The 21,036-nt window shown below is 35.9% G+C and overlaps 1 protein-coding gene across 1 annotated transcript; it reads left to right on the forward strand.

The window, feature by feature from the left end:
• Positions 1-15,795: 15,795 nt before the first annotated feature.
• Positions 15,796-16,712, forward strand: LOC118622365 (U4/U6.U5 small nuclear ribonucleoprotein 27 kDa protein-like). The gene has a single exon (XM_036249789.1). It carries the CDS (start codon positions 15,796-15,798, stop codon positions 16,540-16,542), a length of 747 nt encoding a protein of 248 aa, XP_036105682.1. The 3' UTR covers positions 16,543-16,712.
• The last annotated feature ends 4,324 nt before the right edge of the window (positions 16,713-21,036 follow it).

Raw genomic sequence — 21,036 nt, forward strand, 5'->3', positions numbered from 1 at the left:
TCGACGCTCTAACCGCTGAGCCAAACTGGCCAGGGCTCTTCAGACCTCCTTTAAATCAGACTGGAGAAAAAAAAGTTGCAAATAAAAATACATGTATACTCTTTTATATTTATTATGTAGATTATTTTCCCAGTAGTCTTTAATAATTCATTTGTATTTAAGTTGCAGTTTGGTGTCTTTTTATGTCAGACTTAGGGAAAACTTAATATTTCTGGTGGGGCAGGACTACTAGTGAAGAATTCTCTCTGATTTTGTTTTCCGAAGAATATTTTATTTTCTCTTTCATTATTATAGGATAATTTTGTTGGATATAGAACTCTGGTGAACAGTCTTTTTTGTTGTTGTTTTCCAGCACTTTTATTATATAATTCCATTAGCTTCTGGTCTCCATGATTTTTGATGAGAAGTCAATTGCTAATTTTTATAGTCTCATTTATATGTGGGGAGTCATTTACCTCTTGCTACTTTCAATTTTTCTTCTTCTGAATTTCTATAATTTGACTATGCTGTATATGCTGTGTATGTATCTCACTGAGTTTTTGCTAATTGGAGTGTGTTGATTTGTAGTATATGCAAATTAAACTTAATCAAACTTTGAGAATTTTTCAGATATTATTTTAGCAATTATTTATTCAAATATTATTTCTGCCTATTTTTCTGTTCTACACTGGGACTCTGATTATGTGTATGTTGATATGCTCAACAGAGATCCTATTTATCATTGAGACTCTGCTAATTTTTCTTCATTTTTTTGTTTGTGTGTATGGTGTTCCTGAATATAAATAATGTTCATTAACTTATCTTTAAATTTGCTGATTATTTCTTTTGCCAGTTCAAATCTCCTTTTGAGTCTATGTAGAAATTTTTTTATTTCTGTTATTGTACTTTCAAATCTAGTAATCCTATTTGGTTCTTTTCATATTTTTTATCTTTTTTATGATATTCTTAGTTTGGTGATACATCATTCTCACACTTCTCATACTTTCCTTTTCATTCAATTCATTAGACAATATTTTCTTTCTTTCTTTTTTTTTTTTTTTTTTTTTTTTTTTACTTATCACATTTGATTTACTGTATTTGTTTAAAAAGTGCAACATTTGAGCTTTCTCAGGGACCTTCATTTTTTTTGTTATCCTCGCCCAAGGACATTTTTGCATTTATCTTTAGATAGAATGGGAGGGAGAAAGGGAGGAAGAAAAAGAGAGAAACATATATGTGAGAGTGACACACTGATTGGCTGCCACCCACACAATCCCAACCTGGGCAGGGGACAAACTGCAACCGTATGGGAAATTCCAAATTCAGTCTGTTCTTTTGACTCAGATATTTCTTCTTTGTACTGAATGGCAGCTGGATTTAACATCTTAAATATCTGCAGTTTTCATAGCTTCTATCTGCTACCATTGCTTCACTCATATTATAGATACTCCTATTTTTGTATGCTATAAAGTGAATTCCCCCTCTTGCTATTTCAATAAGGTCTAATGCCTGCAAGCTATTGTCATTGAGTGACTTGATCCTGACAAAGATTTATTAGTTTATGTGATTTTGGAATAATGCATAAGAATCTATTATTAGATTCTTCTTTAATGAAAAGTCACAATATTATATGCAAAGAACAGTACCTTTTAAAAGATAATTTTCAAATAGGTTTCTAAAATCATAAAATTGAGTTAATCAAAATTTTCCAAATATTCAAATAATTTTCTTTACTCTCAGATTTTGAAGATTTACTAAAATGTTGATCACACATTTCAAAACAATAAATTTTGCTGATGAATTCTAATTATACTTATAATGCTCTCTCTGTTATTAGCTTTGAGATTTTGTTATGCTCTAACCACTTATTATATAATTTAAATATGTCTCATTATTGCCTGAATGTTGTGGCTCAGTGCTTGAGCATTAATTGACCCATGCACCAAGAGGTCACCAGTTCAATTTCTACTCACTGCACATGCCCAGGTTGTGGGCCAAATCTCCAGGAGAAGGCATGCAGGAGGTGGCCAATTGATGTTCTTTCTCATCAATGTTTCTATCTCTCTCTGACTCCATTCCTCTCTCTCTAAAATCAATAAAGAAGAGGATTCCAAAATGGCGGCAAAGTGAATGGAAGCTACACAGCCCATCTCCCAGGACCATACTGGAATTACAACTAAAATAAAGACAAATTATTGGGAGAAAGCAACAGAAAAGCAGCTGGAAACAACCCATATAATCATGGACAGAAAAAGAGGACACTAAATTGAGCCTGGTAAGTCTGAGGAGGCACGAGAGGGTGGGCTAGGAGCTCATGAACAACAGCTGTTTTAGCTGTGAATAGCTCTCTCAAGGTTAAAATCCCAAGCCAGCTCCACAGTGCAGAGGGCCAAGACAGAGCACTAAATTAGCTGCAACCACTCACCTTGAGTGCTGGCAGAGGGAGGGTGGACTTGACTGGAACTGTGTGAGGACACTAGGATTTGGAGGGCACTTAGAGTTTTTGCTGAGTAACGGCCACACAGGATGGTGGTCATCTTGCTCCATCCTGGAGCTCTGGGGAGAAGCAGCAGCCTTCCCTCAGAGATTTAACCCCATCCAGCTGGGCCAGAGAGATGCAAATTGAGATTCATTAACAATGAGCATCTGGCCCGCCCTCTGGAAATCCTCTTAAGCTGAACACCTGAGGGAGTTTTTCATTCAGCTGATGGCTGCAACCCAAGGCTCATCAAGTAACTGAGACTAATAGCCTCCAGGCAAAAAGCTGGAGGATAACTAAACTTTTCCTGGGCTTGCAAATCTACCCAGAAAAGTAAGACTTGATAGTGGTGTTTAATGTTGGTTCTCCCACACTCATCCATACATAGTAGAGGGACCCACAAACAGCAAAACACCAACACCCACAGGGAAATTTGGCAGGCTCCAAAACCCACTGAGATAGCCAAAATGGTGAAACAAAGAAACAAATCCCAAATGAAAGAACAATAGAACTCTATCGAAGATGAGATAAATAAAATGCAGTTAAACAAGTTATCAGAGATAGACTTCAGAGCCATGATCTTGAGAAAGCTCAATAGCATGAGTAACGACATCAATACCATGAATAAAGATAAAAACATTGAAAATCTACCAATTGAAAATGAAAGACCACCAAGAAGAAATGAAGAATGACATAGCAGAAATGAAGAACACAATGGAAGAAATAACCAGCAGAGTAGAGGAAGCTGAGGATTGGATCAATGAATTAGAAGACAGGGTAGAAAAAAATCAACCAATCAGAAAGTCAAAAGGAAAAAACAATTAAAAAAACATGAAGACAGCTTAAGAGAACTGTGAGACAACTAGAAACATAATAACATTTGCATTATAGGAGTTCCAGAAGAAGAAGAAAAGGAGTAAGGGTTAGAGAATATATTTGAAGAAATCATGAGAGAAAACTTTCTTAACTTGGTGAAGGAAGAAAGCATTCAAATTCAGGAAGCACAGAGAGCCCCAAGTAAGAAGACCCCAAAATAGGGCCACACCGAGACACATAGCAATTAAAATACTCCAAATTAAAGACAAAGGGAGAATCATAAAGGCAGCAAGAGAAAAGCAACAGGTTTTGTACAAAAAAACTCCCATAAAGCTATCATCTGACTTCTCAACAGAAACACTATAGTCCAGAAGGGAATGGCATGAAGTAATCAAGATCATGAAAAATAAAGATTTGAATCCAAGACTACTCTATCCAGCAAGGCTATCATTTAAAATCAAAGGTGAAATAAAGAGCTTCCCAGACCAAAAAAAAAAAAAAAAAAAAAAAAGGCTAAAAGGTTAAGGCTAAGGGAATATATTAACACCAAACCAGCCAAACCAGCACTGCAAGAAATATTAGAAGGACTGCTGTAATTAGTAGAAGAAATAGGAAGGAAAATATAACCACACTAAACAAAAATGGCAATAAATAAGTACATATCAATAATCACCTTAAATGTAAATGGACTGAACACCCCAATCAAAAGACAGAGTAGCTGTTTGGATAAGAAAGCATGACTCATATACATGTTGTTTACAAGAGACCCACCTCACCACAAAAGACTCAATGCAATCCCCATCAAAATATCAATGACATATTTAACAACTAGAACAAATACTTCAAAAGTTCATATGGAACCAAAAAAGACCTCGAATAGCTACAGTAATCTTGAAAAAGAAGGACAAAGTAGGTAGGTGGGATCACAATACTAGATATCAGGTTATACTACAAAGCTACTGTAATCAAAACAGCCTGGTACTGGCATAAGAACAGACATACTGACCAGTGGAACATAACAGAGAACCCAGAAATTGACCCAAGACATAATGCTCAATTAATATTTGACAAAGGTTGCAAGTGCATACAGTGGAGTAAAGACAGCCTCTTTAAAAATGGTGCTGGGAAAATTGGATAGCTACATGCAAAAAAATGAAACTAGACCATCAACTTACAGCATACACAAAAATAAACTCAAAATGGATAAAAGATTTAAATGTGACTTATGAATCCATAAAAAATTCTAGAAGAAAATGTAGGCAACAAAATTTCAGACATCATATGCAGCCAAATTTTAACTGATGCAATGCCTAAGGCAAGAGAAAGAAAGGAAAAAATGAACATACAGGACTACATCAAACTCAAAAGCTTCTGAATAGCAAAAGAAACAATCATCAAAATGGAAAGTGAACCCACTCTATGGGAGACCATAATTGCCAATGATACATCAGATAAGGGGTTAATTTCCAAAATAGATAGAGTGCTCATACAACTTAAAAGGAAGACAAGGAAACTAAAGAAAAAATGGGCAGAGGACCTAAATAGACACCTCCCCAAACAGGACATACAAATGGCCAAGAGACACATGAAAAAATGCTCAATGTCACTAATCATCAGAGAGATGCAAATTAAAACAACTATAAGGTATCACCTCACACCTGTAAGAATGGCTGCTATCAACAAATTATCAAACAAGTGCTGGCGAGGGTGTGGAGAAAAGGGGACTCCAGTACACTGCTGGTAGGAATGCAGATTGGTGCAGCCACTATGGAAAACGGTATGGTGTTTCCTCAAAAATTTTAAAATTGAATTGCCATTTGACGCAGTGATCCCACTTCTAGGAATATACCCCAAGAAGCCTGAAACACCAATCAGAAAGAATATATGTACCCCTATGTTCATAGCAGCACTATTTACAATAGCTAAGATCTGGAAACAGCCCAAGTGTCCATCAATAGATGAATTGATACAAAATCTGTGGACATTTACACAATGGAATACTATGCAGCTGTAAGAAAGAAAGATCTCTTATCCTTTGAGACAACATGGAGGGACCTTGAGAGTATTATGCTAAGTGAAATAAGCCAATTAGAGAAAGAGAAATACCACATGATCTCACTTATTTGTGGAATATAATGAACAAGGTGGGCTGATCAATGAAATAGACCCAGAGACATAGAAAGGAGTTTGGTTCAGACTGACAAACCTCAGGGTAGGGAGTTGGGGGAGATGGAGGAGATGAACCAAAGAACTTATATGCATGTATGCATAACCAGTGGACATAGACAACAATGCAGGGGGGTGGGGGACAGGATGGGGAGAAGCGTGTCTGGGGTAGAAAAGGAGAAACATCTGTAACAAAAATAAATTAATAAAAATAGAAAAAATTAATAAAGAAGAAAAAATAAATGTCTCATCATTTATATTATGAAATATGTAAAATAGAGTACACAATATTTTTGAAGCAGCAGTTTTATCAAAATATATTAATATTTGGAAATAATGATAAATCACATTAGATATTATAAACATTTCATATAATTATAAAAGTTAAGTATTATTAACCCCCTAATTGGGAAAATTGTCTTTAATGTGAATGGATCAAATACTCATGCCTTTTAAGTCAATTTTGGATTCTTCTGACTGTGATGTTTTAAGTGTCTATAATGTATTAAATCTAACTATGTACCTTCAGTATAAAATCTACATAGATTTACACCTTTATAGTTCTTGACTACATCCCTTCTTAGATTAAATGTACTTCCTTGTTATTCTAGTTAATTATCATATCATGTTTTATTTTTATCACATATTGGCTACAGCTAACATATAATTAAAATACAAAAACAGCTAAATTATTTCCATATTAATATTTATTATTGACTTCACAAGTTTTACAACATGGCTTACAAGGACCTTTATCATCCTAATACTTGAGGCATTCTGATAAAATCTTATTTCATTAAGAACTAAGAAAAAAAGGAATAAAAGAACTCCCAGGTCTTTTGTTTTGCATTTCCATGTGTCATGTTTATGGTATAATGTCTGTGTTTCATGATAGACCATAGACATGATGTCGGGGGCTTTGCCTATTTTATACATGCTCAAATTTTTAAATCCCAACTGTTCCTGCCATATAGTTTGTACTTACACCAGGTAGTTGAAATAGGATAAACTGAGATCATGTCATTTAAAGATATTTTTATTTTATATTTAAAATAGTCTTGTTTATTTTGTACTTTCTCATTAAAACTGTTTTGTTTACTAGTTTCCCTTTCACACTGCACGGCATTCTCGTCATGTAAAGCTCTTACATGAATTCCATGATGTAGAGCTATAGAATAATAAGGCAACATATCAATCCTGATTTAATATTGAAAATGACATTAAGTATTTTTAGAGGAAATCATTCTGAGAGAGAAAAAGTACAATGAAATATAATCAGCCTGAACTGCTCAAAATATCAAGTAAAAATATTGTAGCTTCATTTTCCCCCAGTTAATTGCTGGAGCTTCCACCTGCCCCATTGACAGGAAATAGAACATATCCCACTTGTGCATAAAGTCTTCAAATATCTCCAGAATGCTAGGGGCTGACAGTGTTCAGAGAAGTGTCAGAAGCTGTTTTCCACCTCTAAGTGAAAAGAAACAGAAGTTTCATCAAGTGGATAATGCCATGAATTTTAAAAAAGAATGAATCGTAACCTTTATTTTATTACTTTACTTTTAAAACTGTTCACATGTGAACATTTAAAAATCACATATAAAAGTAAAGAGAATATCATAATAAACATACATGCATCCATAATTTTCTCTTAACAATCATCTATAGTTTGCTGTGCTATATTTCATTTATCCCCACCCCTGTTTGGAGGAGGGAGGCAGGTAGAGTATTTTAAAGTACATCTAAGACATAGCATCATTTAAGTATTAAATGCCTCACTACAGCCGGGCAGGTGTGGCTCAGTGGATTGAGCAACGTCCTATGGACTGAGAAGTCGCAGTTTGATTCCTGGTCAGGGCACATGCCCAGGTTTCGGGCTTGATCCCCAGTAGGGGGTGTGCAGGAGGCAGCCAATCGACATTTCTCTCACATCGATGTTTCTAACTCTCTTCCTTCCTCTCTCTCTAAAAAAAATCAATAAAAACATATTATTAATAAATAAATGCCTCACTCCACATCTTCAGTAGATAGCAACTTTTTGTAATATCACGCTAATGAATGTTATCCATCCTGGTATCCAACTTAATAATACAAAATTAACAATATCTCTACTTTCTATTTTGCTTCAATATTTTTTGATGTCCTTACAACCAGTTTGTTCTAATCAAGAGCCAAATGAGATCTTCTCATTAATGTTATTGCTTTACGCTGTTACATATTAAAATTATTGAATATTGTTCTAAAATATTGCACCTGAGTTATAGAACCAATTATCATTGCACCAGTTGGTATCATGATCTAAATACATCGGTAGCCTACTATCTCACAACCCAGTAAGCATGGATCTTCTGCTCTCCTGAATATTGTTCCTAGGGCTCTCTAACAATGTTCCTTTTGTATGAATCAAGTAGAAAGGGTCTGGTTATATATTCGGTTCCTGATGCAATGTGCTATTCACCCTACAGTTATCCCTGTGCATACCTCAGAGTGATGTCATTATGATAAAGAGTTCACAAGTGATTCCTAAAGATGTTGTACTATATCTATTAGTTTTGCTGGCATAAAAACCATCCCAGCCCTGGCCAGTTTGGCTCAGCAGTTAGAGTGTTGGCCCGCCCACCAAAGAGTCCTGGGTTTGGTTCCTGCTCAGGGAAAACGTACCTCGGTTGTCGTTTGTCCCCAGCCCCGGTTGGGGTCGTGTGGGTGGCAACCATTCAATGTGTCTCTCTCACATCTATGTTTTTCTCTCTCTCTCTCCCTTCCTATCTCCCTTCTGCTCTATCTGAAGATAAATGCAAAAAAATAAATAAATAAAAATAAAAACATCCCAAATTTATTGACTTAAAATAATAAGAATTTATTTAGCTTATAATTAAAAAGGTAAACTACTTGAGTTGGGTTTAGCTGAGCATCTTACCTTCTGGTTTTGACTAGGTCACTCATGTGTCTATCCACTCATCTAGGCTTCTGGACTTTGACTAGCTATTAGCCAGGGTGGATAAGAAAAAATGAGCCATATATATGTCTTCATTATACATACAAGCTCAGGCTTCTTCACTTGGAAGCAATTGAAGGGTTTCCAAGAGTTCCATTGTGCAAATACGTTTCATCTTTCTGCTTGCATTATATTAGCTATTGCTGTGTTTGTTATAAAAGGCACATGACCAAGCCAAGAATCAATTGGGTAAGGGACCACCTAAAGGTAGACAAGGCTAAATACATCAGAGGACAGTACTCTGATGATGCGCCACATCTCTCCACCCTCCCAAATCATTGTTATTTAGGTATATTTTGGCATCTTCTTCATTAGAGGAAATGAAAACAATCTCGTAAGTTTAATTCCACTTAAACATTCCTCTGTAAATTGAGCTGAATAAAATAAACTTTGTTTTGAGATAAATAACATAAGAAAGTTATGTTCACAACATTAATCACTTATCTGAGCTTATAATTAAAATTGATAAAGCCCCTTGATAGCTTAGCTCAATTTCCTTCAAATAGGAAGAGATTCTGTCTACACCATCCAAATGGCATTTTCAATTGCATCACCTCCACCAGCTAACCGCAAGACTCCAGTCTGGCAGGACTGTCTCTCATACACAGTGGTGGAAACTGACAAAGAAGCCCTGGGAGACTGATGCATTTTCAATATTGCAGGATTATTATTTTCTTCTTTAAAGCTGCCTTCTTCCCCCTCACAGGGAAGAGGTTTAAAGCCTTCAGTGAGGGGGAAAAGCTATTTTACTGTTTTTTAATGGTTATTTCTTCAAACTTGAAAAGTTTATGTCACTTTCAAGCACATTGTTAAGAGAGGCAGAGCCAGATCAGAGTCAAACTTCCTTCTGCAACGGAAAATGCCAAGGTACAAAAGAAGCTAGCGTGCACGAATAAATTGTTCTGGCTCAAAGAACGCAACTCTCCCGGTCATCCGGATGTTACCTGTGTTATTGCATAGGTGTCGCACTTAGATTACATAGAAACACTACAATTAAATAAAAAACTAATGGCACCTCAGGAAAAATGTCAAACAACTATTATTTTCCAATAGTTCTTGTCGATTATTTGTGAGAACCCAATGTAAGGCTTCTAATGTGGAATGCATGATGGCTGTCATGCATGCTGTCAGCTGAGCTGAGTGGCATTGTGAGCTTGATCAGGAAATTAATTGACTAATAAATGATATGACCAAAAAATCACTATAACTCACTTGCTGTTGGCTATAGGTCATCTCTTTTCCTGTGGCCTCCATTATTAAAGCCAGCATCCATTGCCCTGATCCTTAGGCCTATACTCTTACTTATAAGAGAGCTGGAGAGAAATTGAAAGAAAATGATAATGAGTTTCATCAATAACTCAGTTTTTATCCCTTCCTGAGGAGAATCAGCTATGCTTCAAAAACCCTGTAAAAGTTTAATGCAAACATTTAAAAAATGAATATAGTTCTACTATTTTATTGCATAAAATGGTTTTAGGGATCTCTTTGAAAAGTAAAGTTGAAATGATGTAATCTAGAGAGAGCATAGATCTAAAATTTGGGGAGTGTATTTTTTTTATTCTTCAAAGTTAGTAGTTTTAACAGTTATTTTTAAAGATAATTTTAAGCTTAAAAAATAGTTGCATAAGAATCCAGAGAGTTCCTTTATGCCCTTCACCCAGCTATCCCTGTGTTAGCATCTACAAGAACTAGAAGATCAACTTGGAACAATACTATTAACTAAAGTACAGAAAATAAGAAAACATTGGTGTGGATGTGAAGAAATGGGAACGCTTGTGTACTGCTGTTCAACATTGTGCTTCAATATTGTTCTCTACACTTGAGCATTTGTTAAGAGGGTAGATCTTATGTGTTTTTCATCACAATTATTGAAATGCAGTGATATTTACATGTTACCTTTGTCTCTAGTGATACTTCTAAACTCTTTTGTTAGTGTTATAACACACTGGAAGGATAATTTTTTAGTGTTTCTATATAAACAGATATGCCACCTGCAAATAGAAACAATTTTATTTTGTCTTATCCAGTATCTTAGTCTTATTTGTGTTGTTATAATAAAAACACTATAGATTGCATGGCTTATAAACAGCAGAAATTTATTTCTCACGGTTCAGAGGTTGGACATTCAAGGTCAGCGTGGTCCAGTCTGATGAAGACCACCTTCCAGGTGCAGTTGTACTTCTTGCTGTATCCTCACACGTCCAGAGCTGTGCAAGATCTCTTTGATAAGAGCACCAACCCCATTCATGAGGGATCCGCCGTCATGGTTTAATCACCTCCCAAAATGTCATTCCTGATACTATCACCTTGGAGGTTAGGGTGGTTAACACATGAATTGGGGGGGGGGGGAAATATTTAGAAAGTAGCATCCAATCTGTATTTCATTTATTTTATATATTGCCTAGGAATTCTAGCACTGTAAAGTGGCAAGAAAAGACAGCCTTGGCCTTTGTCAGTCATAGAGGCAACACATTCAGTCTTTAACCATTAAATATATGTTGGCTCTGTGGTTAATTATAAAGAATCTTTATCAGTTGTAGAAAGTTCCCACCAATTCTACTTGCTGAAAGTTTTTATTATGAATAAACATTAAATTTTACCAGATGCTGCTTCTGCATTATTGAGTTAATCTAATTTTTTCTTGGCCTATTATTTTGGTGAAACATATAAATTTTCCAAATGGTAATACAGTCTTGAATTCTTGAGGTAGACCTCTATTTAGTATTGATATAATATTCTTTTTTGTATATTGTTGGATTCAATTTCCTAACATTTTGTTGAGAATTTTTTCATCTATGTTCATGAATAATATTGGTTTGGGTTTTTCTCTTCTGGTAATGTCTATATAAATGTCTACAATAAAGCAAACCTCAAGAATAATTTCAGAAGTGATTTCTTCTCTTTAATTTTCTGAAGGAAACTGTAACATTGGTATGATTTCTTCCTTATACTCACCAGTAAAGTCATATGAGTCTGGGATTTACTTTTTTGCAAACTTTAAATAAAAATTCAATTTCTATTTAGGTTATTTATTTTGTGAGATTATGTCTTTAAAGAATCTGTCAATTTTATCTAAGTTTATGAATTTATGTAGCTAGTTTGTTTTATTCTATATCAATCCTTTTATGTCTGTAAAGACTGAGATGTTATTCCTTCCTTTGTTCCTAATATGGAAAATTGTATTTTTTCTTTTTATCCGTGGTTAGCCTGGTTGAGATTTATCAGTTCTATTGATTCTTCCAAAAACTGCAATAGTGTTTGACTTTCTTGGTTTTCTTTTTTCATTTTTATTTATTTCTACTATCGTCTTTATTATTTCCTCTCTTCTGCTTTCTCTGGGTTATGAGTAGACATTTAACTTTGCAGAATATAAATTATTTTGCCTTAAATTTCAGAATTCTTTAAGTTCCTATCAGTACAATTTCCTAGAAAAAGCTGGCTTAATTATTTTTTACAGTTTTAAGGTATGTCTCTTGGTTGCTGGTGATGGATGGTGAGTTTGTTGTGCCTGTTTCCTAATATTTGTGAAACAAAAGCCATGTCATTTGGAACTAAGACTATCTGTTACAACCCCCTCATGGGAAATGTGAACTGTGTCTTTGCAAGTTAAAAATATTTTAGTGACAAGACCTTTTATATTAGTACCTGCTGATAAAGCTTACTTTTCCACAACAATTATAAAATGCACACTGTTTTATGTTTAGTTATAAGCCTCTAATGCCTCTTCTATTTATTCTATCTCTTGAATTAATTCAACAAACCAAAAGTACTAGTAATTTAATATCTAGTCACATAAATAAATAATCAAAATAAAGAGTTCAGTAAGGAGCAGCTGTGGCAAATGGAATCATGATGAATATTAAATCTTTTAACATGTAGACTAAGGTGTAATTAAAAAGAAATAATATCCACAGAACAAAATGCAAATGTTGTAAACAGTTTAGGTATAAAAGCAATAAAAACCTTTATGGGCAAGGGGTAAAAAGAAATATAAGAATGCTAATGTCCCTAGTCCTTCTTGTTAAGTAAGTATATACTTTTTAAATGGGATTCACAGCATTCAACTATATTAATAAAAGTGTCTAATAGTTTTTATAAAAGTTTCTCAAAATTTCAGATCAATTTAAATATTAATACCTCTTGTGAAATTTCTGAATTCAATTTTCTTCCATTTTCTGTAAATATGAATTTATTTTGTTAATATTACGTGACTGGCATCTTATTCTTCTGAAGTATTTGTCTATTGATTTTTCCTTTATAACATTTTTTTTTCTTTTATATTAGTGTTTAATAATTTAACATGCTGCAGTAGCTACTTGAGGTTTAAGAAATAAAATTTTCCCTCTGAGAATTAGTGAACTCTTAGACCAACAAATAGTGCATCAGCAAGACTCCAATAACCTCCAGGACAAAAAGACACAATTCCATTTAGAGACAAAGAGGCAATTATTGCCAGCACTGTGAAAGGGCTCTCTAGGGAGAAGATAGTCTTCCTCGTTCAACTTTATTTACCCTTTCTTATAGAAAGAGAGTGGTGGATACAGAAAGGAGCAGGACAAGAGATTTTAATGATCTCTGCTCACCAATATCAGTGCTGTTACATTTCCTCTTCCAATCTCAAGGGGATGCTACTTCAGCTGGGTGCCATTTTCTCTTTCATTGTGTGTTTTCATTGTTCCCTTATGTATCATATTCCTTTTTGTAGGTACCGCAGGTGCCATTAACTTGCTCCCATGAGGTACATTTTCCAAAAAATAAAATCTTAATTGCATCTTGAATATTTTTATGAAGCAAACTATATGAGATTAAAAAAATGGGTTTTATACCTCAAAGACTTAAATGTGTTCACTTTTTAAATAAACACCCTCTAATTTCAACCTGTCCTTACTTGAACATAGATATGATTATATAAATAGTTCTTCCTAGAAATGAATTGGAAATGAAAATGCTGATGTGTTCAAAATGCATCATCTTCCTATGACCAAATGTGTTTTGTACTATGTTAACTTTGCCTTACATCACCTTCTTTTTAGGAAAAAGAAATTAGTCCCCTTTCAAAAAGCTTACTCTTGTTTTACGATATAGGTGTGGACATACGAGTTTCATTTCAAGACTTGGTCTCTTCCTCCCTAGCTATCTACTATATACCACTAATTACTGCCTCATATGACTAACAAATTTTGATTTATACAAAACACTTTGAAAAAATCCCAAATGCAATTAAACAATCTAATGTGTAATGCAAAATTCTAAGATATAAATCAATTTTATATTCTATAAAGTATCTGTGAAGAGAAGTCATAATCATATGTGCATATATCAGATTACTCCCTCTCTGTGGTTACAGAAATTATTGCCTAAAGCACTGTAAAATGATTTTTCAATGCTTATGATATTTAATAAGAGTAAAATATTTATATCCTATTATGAAGAAAATCATGTTTTAACATGAGGTATGAATGTTCTTGTAGTAGTTATGGCTTATTAATTATTAAAAGTTTTAATATCATATATGAAAAACTTAGTGAATTACATTTTAATATTCCAAGTGATTTAAAAATCTGTGGCTATAACATTAATAAATTTTGGTATCTAGGTCATTAAATTGCTTCTACACGTTTCACTAATGCTCCAGGCAAAGATTTGAATGAATTAATGCCTAATACAACATAGTGTTTATTAACCATATTAGAGAAATTCTGGTATATTCTTTATATGAACTATCGAAAAACAAATGTAGTGCTCAGTCTCCTCTCAGAAAGAGAGGCGAATTCTGGCCTTAAAATTTAAAATATCTGTGCCTTTATACCTGAATCACTAAGGAGCATAAGGAAAATGCAATTTCAATGGTATATAAAGGATCAACATAATAACTCATATATAAATAAATAGGAAATATTTTATGCTATCCAATGCACAATTGTTGGTAATATAAGGCATCAAGAAACTCCAACTGAAACTTGGAGTAATCAATCATTTATGAAAACTTTTCCTCCATTAAGAAGCCATTTCCATGTAATTTTTAAAATATTATATTTTAAATGATTTAGTAAAGATGATGGTTTCTTCTCTGTCCTCTCAGAAAACATGTGAATTTATCAAGAAGAATACAAAACAGAATTCCAGGTTCTACATTCAATTGAAATAGGAAACACTTGAGATTGAATAACTGTTTAGCAGGAAGCAGTGTGAATTGGTGAGACAGTCACATGACATATATGATTGTCCCACAAATGACACCAGAGACTGCAGAGCATAGACAACTCCAGAGTAAGCATCACACTGTGTGAAGGGAAAACAGCAATTCCTTCTTCTAGGACATAGAAAAGGCACAGAGATGCTGCCTGCAGGACCATTACCACTCTGGCTTTTACTGTTAAAATCCTCACTAACACACAAAACTCTGTACTAAAGATTCCTGTTAGTCTGGATCATGGTTTGGATCTCCATGCCACAAAATAAATTTGAAAATACGTGGCCAAATTAAGCAAACACCGTTTCAGGATAAATAATGATTAAGAAAAACATACAGGAGCTATACAAAAATACTGTTACTGGAGGGATGGGGGGGCCAGATCCCTCTGAGACCCTTGGACAGGAGGTTCTTGGGGTACAGTCAGAATAAGCATATTCAGAAGCCCCTATAAAAAATAAATGTTTTTTTTATTGGTGTAGAATTACATTTCTGGGGTTGTAGTGTCCACGTTCCCTCAAGAAAGTCCTGGAAGAGGGACAATTGTGGGTTTAACAAAGTTAGAAATAGGGCCAGAGGCCAGAGTGTTGGTTCCATGATGCAGCCGGGTCGAGATCAGCCATCAGGCTAGGTTCAGTCCTTCAGTCCAATACATGGGTCCCACACAGCCATGAGCCACATGGCCACCATATGAGACCCGCAAGCAGCAAGCAGTCCGGCACAAGCAGGAAGAGAGAGAGAGAAACACAGAGAGAGAGACAGAGAGAGAGAGAGAGAGAAAAGCGGGCAAGCTTCTTTTTGTCTAGTGGATTAAATATTAAGGTTTGAGCACTTGGAGTGGCCACACCTATTCTGGCCACTGACTTGCTTCCAGGTGTGACAGACAGGTAGGTACCTCCCATGTCACTCAGACCTTATGGGGCATGAGTCTAAAACTGCCTTTGTCTGCTCCTTTCCCCCACACGACGAATAGACCTGAAGTGTCAAACTAGCTTTCTGACAAAGGAGGTATACATGACATGCCTATGTTATCAGTCTTCCCTTCACTCTTTTCCTGCTAAATAATAACCAGGTTATTGCAACAGTATCAATACTACCAGAAAAATGAGTAAAGTAGAACAGAAAGAAATAAAAGATAAAAAAAAAAAATCAGGTAGAGGAGGCCTCGAAATGGATCGCAGTCGCAGTCGCAGCCGTAGCCGCAGCCGCTCTCCACTGATGGAACCTAAGCGGTCCCGGTCCGCTTCCAGGGAGAGAGAACAAGGGAACCAAGAAAGTTCTCAGCCCCAGGAGAAAGATGAGAAAAGGAGCCAGTCCCAGGAGAAAGATGAGAAAAGGAGCCAGTCCCAGGAGAAAGATGAGAAAAGGAGCCAATCCCAGGAGAAAGATGAGAAAAGGAGCCAGTCCCAGGAAAAAGACCAGAAAAGGAGCCGCTCGCAATCCCCACACAGAAAACGCTCCAAATCCCCAAGACGACACAGATCCACATCTCCTTCCCCTTCTCAAACGAAAGGAAGAAAAGATGAGGAACCAAAGGAAACAAAGAGTGAAGAACAACAGATTACTGCAGAGGAAGACTCAGAGGGCAAAACAGAGGAAGAAATAGAAATGATGAAGGTAATGGGATTGGCTGCCTTTGACTCCACTAAAGGAAAAAGATTGGATGGCAATGTAAATGCCTATGCAATAAATGTGTCTCAGAAGAGGAAGTACAGAGAGAGCGAAAGGGAGAGGGGGAGAGACCGAGACCGAGACCGAGAAACATCGAGGCGGGAGAGACACATGGATCGGCCACCTCCCTCACGCACCTCAACTGGGGACCGAACCCGCTCCGACAGAGAATCAAGCCGGCGACACTATGGGTCACGGGAGTACACTAAACCATCTGAGCCACACCGGCCAGGGCTCAAATTATAGATTTTAAATAGATTTCTCCTGGATTTCTCGCCTAGATTGATGATGCAGTACATGAATCGAAACAGACCTTTGGATTTCATTGCATGAGAATTGAACTGTTGAAGAATGATTTTTTCCCCCCTCATCTTGATCAGAAGAGTGGATTTTGTATTTTGTGTTTCATATGCATCAAAACAGGATCACATATCTTCCTCCTTGTAAAGTAAGAAAATTTTGTCTGACGTGCAGTTCACTTACCCTGCCTCAAAAGAAGAAGTACTAAATATTACATTTTTTTCTTTTAGGAAATATTTGGGGCAGTCATCAACCCCATTTTTTTTTTTTTTTTTTTTTTGTCTTTTTTCCTGTGGAAGCTGTATATGTTTTCTTCTTGGATGTTCGTTAGGACTTTTTAAAACACATAAAAGTAATTCGATGTAAGCTTCTCCAATAAAGCAATATTTCTACCCCTTTGTATTTGATAAATACTTTATTACTATGTTAAAATACCTTCCTACACATTTTTTCTTTTTATACATAGATTTAGGTATCATGACCCTTAGTAGTTTAAAAATTAGAAGAATGAAAATGTATAACTAGATTTTTGGGTCTTCTTAGGTTTTTTTCCCCCTCAATATCATTTATTACTTTCCCCCCATTTAAAAAGCAGTACATGCTTATTATATTAAAAAAAAAAAAAACTTGGGAGAAATCAAACAGTAAAAGAAAAGTCAAAATTACCTGTAATATACCCCCAGCAACTGTTGATCTTAATATTTTGGTATATATTTTTCCAGGTTCCTATGGGTATTTCTCACTCCTACCCATGAGATCAGAGTGTGTATGCTGTTCTCTTTTGCTAATCCTTTTTCTCCCGTGTGCTGTGAATATTTTTTTAATAGTCTTACATATTCTTTGGAAACTTAGCTTTTAGTAGGTACTCAGTTGTACCATAATTTAGTATTAACTAATCATTGACTTGAACATTGGCTTCCTTCCCATGATTTGTTGTGAGTAGTATCCCTGTTACTTGTATCTTTTTGTACTTGTATTATTTCCTCCATTTAGTTCTTAGATGTGAGATAAAGGGGGTGTGTGTGTGCATGCTCACACACACGCACGTATGTGTATGTTCTAAGGCTTTTGATGCATATATATGGCTAGAAAGTAAGCGACTGACCAGTAAAATATTAATATTCCCATTTCGTACATGTATACAAATATTGGGTGTAATAATTAAAGTTTCCAGTCTAATGAATAAAAAAAAAAAAAAAAAAATCAACCAAAAATTTTTACTACAGAGCAGATCAAGTTATGACTAAACAGATTGCCATGAATTAATAAAACAAGACCTCAATAGAGTTTCAAAAACTCAAAGGCCATGATGAAGAACAGAAAATGAGGGTGTTGTACAGATTGTGGACTTTGAGTGACATGGAAGACAGTGGGTAATTACTGACCAGAAATGTAATGAAACTTATCATTTAAAGACATCTTTCTGGCTAAGTTGTGACCTGGAGGAAAAGGGAAGGAGAAAGAAACAAGGAGAGCAGGGAGAAGCGATTATGAAATCTGACTGTGGCATGGACAAAAGAGGTAGCAGGGAAGTGGTAGTTGCTAAGAATCCAAAAGTAAAAAAGAAAAAAAAAAAAAAATCACTGCATTTATCTGTCATACTTCCCAAATCAGAAGTACATGCAAATTAGATGCAAAATATACACTATGTTTCATGGCCCAAAATTGCTATAGGGCAGCGATTTTCAATTGGTGCGCTTTAAGAATTTTTAAAACATTCAATACCTGACTATATAGTCAGGGGCGCTGACCTGTTTTTCCTTAGATCATCAAATAAGAAAATGACAACAGCCAACACAACAGCCATCTGTTGCAAATGAATCAAAATTATACATACTGTTTTGTAAAATCTGCAAAAAATTATATTTTTTGGTGTGCTGCAGTTTTAGTCATTAGTTTATGTGTGCCATGAGATGGAAAAGGTTGAAAATTGCTGCTATCAAGAAGCATAATGGAAACAAGGGAAATGGGAGAACAGGTTAGTCCTTTGAGCAGACACATGAAAGAGTTGTGAAAGCATGCCACGAGGACATCTGTGGAAGGAGCACCCCAGGTGACATAAAGAGCAAATGGAAAGTTTTGAGATGAGAGCGTGTTTGGCATGTTTAAGGAGCAACGAGGCCCCAGCCGGTTTGGCTCAGTGGCTGGAGCATAGGCCTGCAGACCCAATAGTCCTAGGTTTGATTCTGGCCAACGGCACGTACCTTGGTTGCAGTTAGTCCCCAGCCCCAGTTGGGGTTGTGTGGGTGGCAACCAATCGATGTGTCTCTCTCATCAATGTTTCTCTCTCTCTCTCTCCCTCCCACTCTGTCTGAAGATGAATGTCAAAATATCCTTGGGTGAAGATTGAAAAATGAAATAAAAATAAATAAATAAATAAATAAGGAACAATGAGGCTGGCATGGTTGTGCCCAAAAGAGTTACAGAGAACTGTGAGAACTCGGGGAAAGGTGTATATTCAAGCAAATAGTTGTTTGTTGGTTTTGTTCTGTTTTGAGAAGGGAGAAATTACATGGTTTGTATGCTGATAGAAGTGATTCTGAAGAGATAGAAAACTGATGATGCAGAAAGAGAGAGCATTTCTAGAGCCAACAATTGCTGAAGTGTCAGTCGGATGAATGTGGGCTGTGGGGGGAAGAGACGGCTTGAGGGAAAACACCGATAGTATCCTTAGAAAGAAATGCAAGGATAGGCTCAGAGCAGATAAGTGGGTTAACATGGAGAGATGATCACGGCATTTCCCTAATGACTGTTTCTGTTTATGAAGAAGGGGGAGGAGATGCTGAAAATTTGAAGAGAGTAGGACAGACATGAAATATGACTCTAAGAGCCTGGTTAGTAAAGGGCCTAGGTTAGTAGTTCTCAGACCTGGCTGCACAGTGAAACTATTTGTGAAGTTTTAAAAAACAGAATTGTGCAAGTATACAACTCTGAATTAGTTGGTCTGGAATGTGTCTTTGCATCACACTTTTAAAAGTGTCAAAGGTGATTTTAATGGGCACATAAGAATGATAATCACTATTCCAAGAAAGTTTGGTAGGTGTTTTGTATATTGATACACTGTACAGAAGGGCCATCTAGAGGTGAGTGTCCATATTTTTCAGGTGATACTAATCAGTCTAGCCAGTGTGGCTCAGTGGACTGAGCAACGGCCCATGGACTGAGAGGTCCCGGTTCGATTTCGGATCAGGGCACATGCTTGAATTTCGGGCTTGATCCCCAGTAGGGGGTGTGCAGGAGGCAGCCAATTGATACTTTTTTCTTACATCAATGTTTCTATTTCTTTCTCTCTTCCTCTCTCTCTCTAAAAAAACAAAAAAATCAATTGAAAATAAATAAATAAATAAAGTGAGACTAATCTTCACATTTGTGTGTGTGTGTTTTCCTCCATTCCATTGTGTTTATGTTGTTGGTATAGAGTAGATTAAGAGTGAATTTAACAAACATTAAGCTTGGCCAGGTTTATATGAGTAAATGGAAAAGAGCAAAGAACAGTAAACAACTAATTATATTTAAGACTCACTAAAATCTAAAATGGGAAGAACAGACGTGAGGTAATGAGGGATTTAATGGCTAAATTGTGCCCCCCACCCCTACCGCCATCCAAATTCGTATGTTGAAGTTCTAACCCTCAGTACCTCAGAAGGTGACCAGGATATGACTGGTGTCCTAATAAGAAGAGGAAATGTGGACACACACACACACACACACACACACACACACACAGAAGATGATGTGAAGCCACAGGCAAAACATCACCATCTATACAAAGCAGGGTGGAGGCTTGGAACAGACCCTTCCCTTATAGCTCATTTAAGGAATCAACCCTGATGAAACCTTGATCTTAGACTTCTAGCGTCCAGAACTGGGAGAAAATAAGTTTCTGTTTTTCAAACCACCAGGCTGTATTTAGTATCTTTCTAAGACATTCCTAGCAAATTAGAACAAGTGTATATGATACATTGAAAGAAAAGTATAATTTCAGATTTCAGTGAAGTCATAGAATATTAAATTAGAAGTAAATTAGAAATGAATTGACATTAGCAAATGAATGCTTGAAATTATGATTATGGTGCAGTTGATCTTTTGGGAAATGACAACAACTAGGAAGATGGCAATGGAAAATCAGATATTGTGATTAAGTAACAACAATATCCACAGAAAATAGAATACTGGGTATGATGCCATGGTATTGTGAGAACAAATTAAGTAATTATTAAATTCACCAATAATTATAATAGGACTAACTCTTGGAAATAGTTATGATGATCCAAGAGCTAAACTCTTGAAGGAATTAAAACTGTGTGTTACCGCCCTGGCCGGTTTGACTCAGCAGTGAGACCCGGGTTGCCTCGGTTGCAGTTTGTCTCCGGCCCTGTTTGGGGTTGTGTGGGTGGCGACTACTTAATGTGTCTCTCTCACATCGATGTTTCTCTCTCT

Source organism: Molossus molossus, unplaced genomic scaffold, assembly GCF_014108415.1.
Source record: "Molossus molossus isolate mMolMol1 unplaced genomic scaffold, mMolMol1.p scaffold_m16_p_9, whole genome shotgun sequence".
Classification (NCBI taxonomy): domain Eukaryota; kingdom Metazoa; phylum Chordata; class Mammalia; order Chiroptera; family Molossidae; genus Molossus; species Molossus molossus.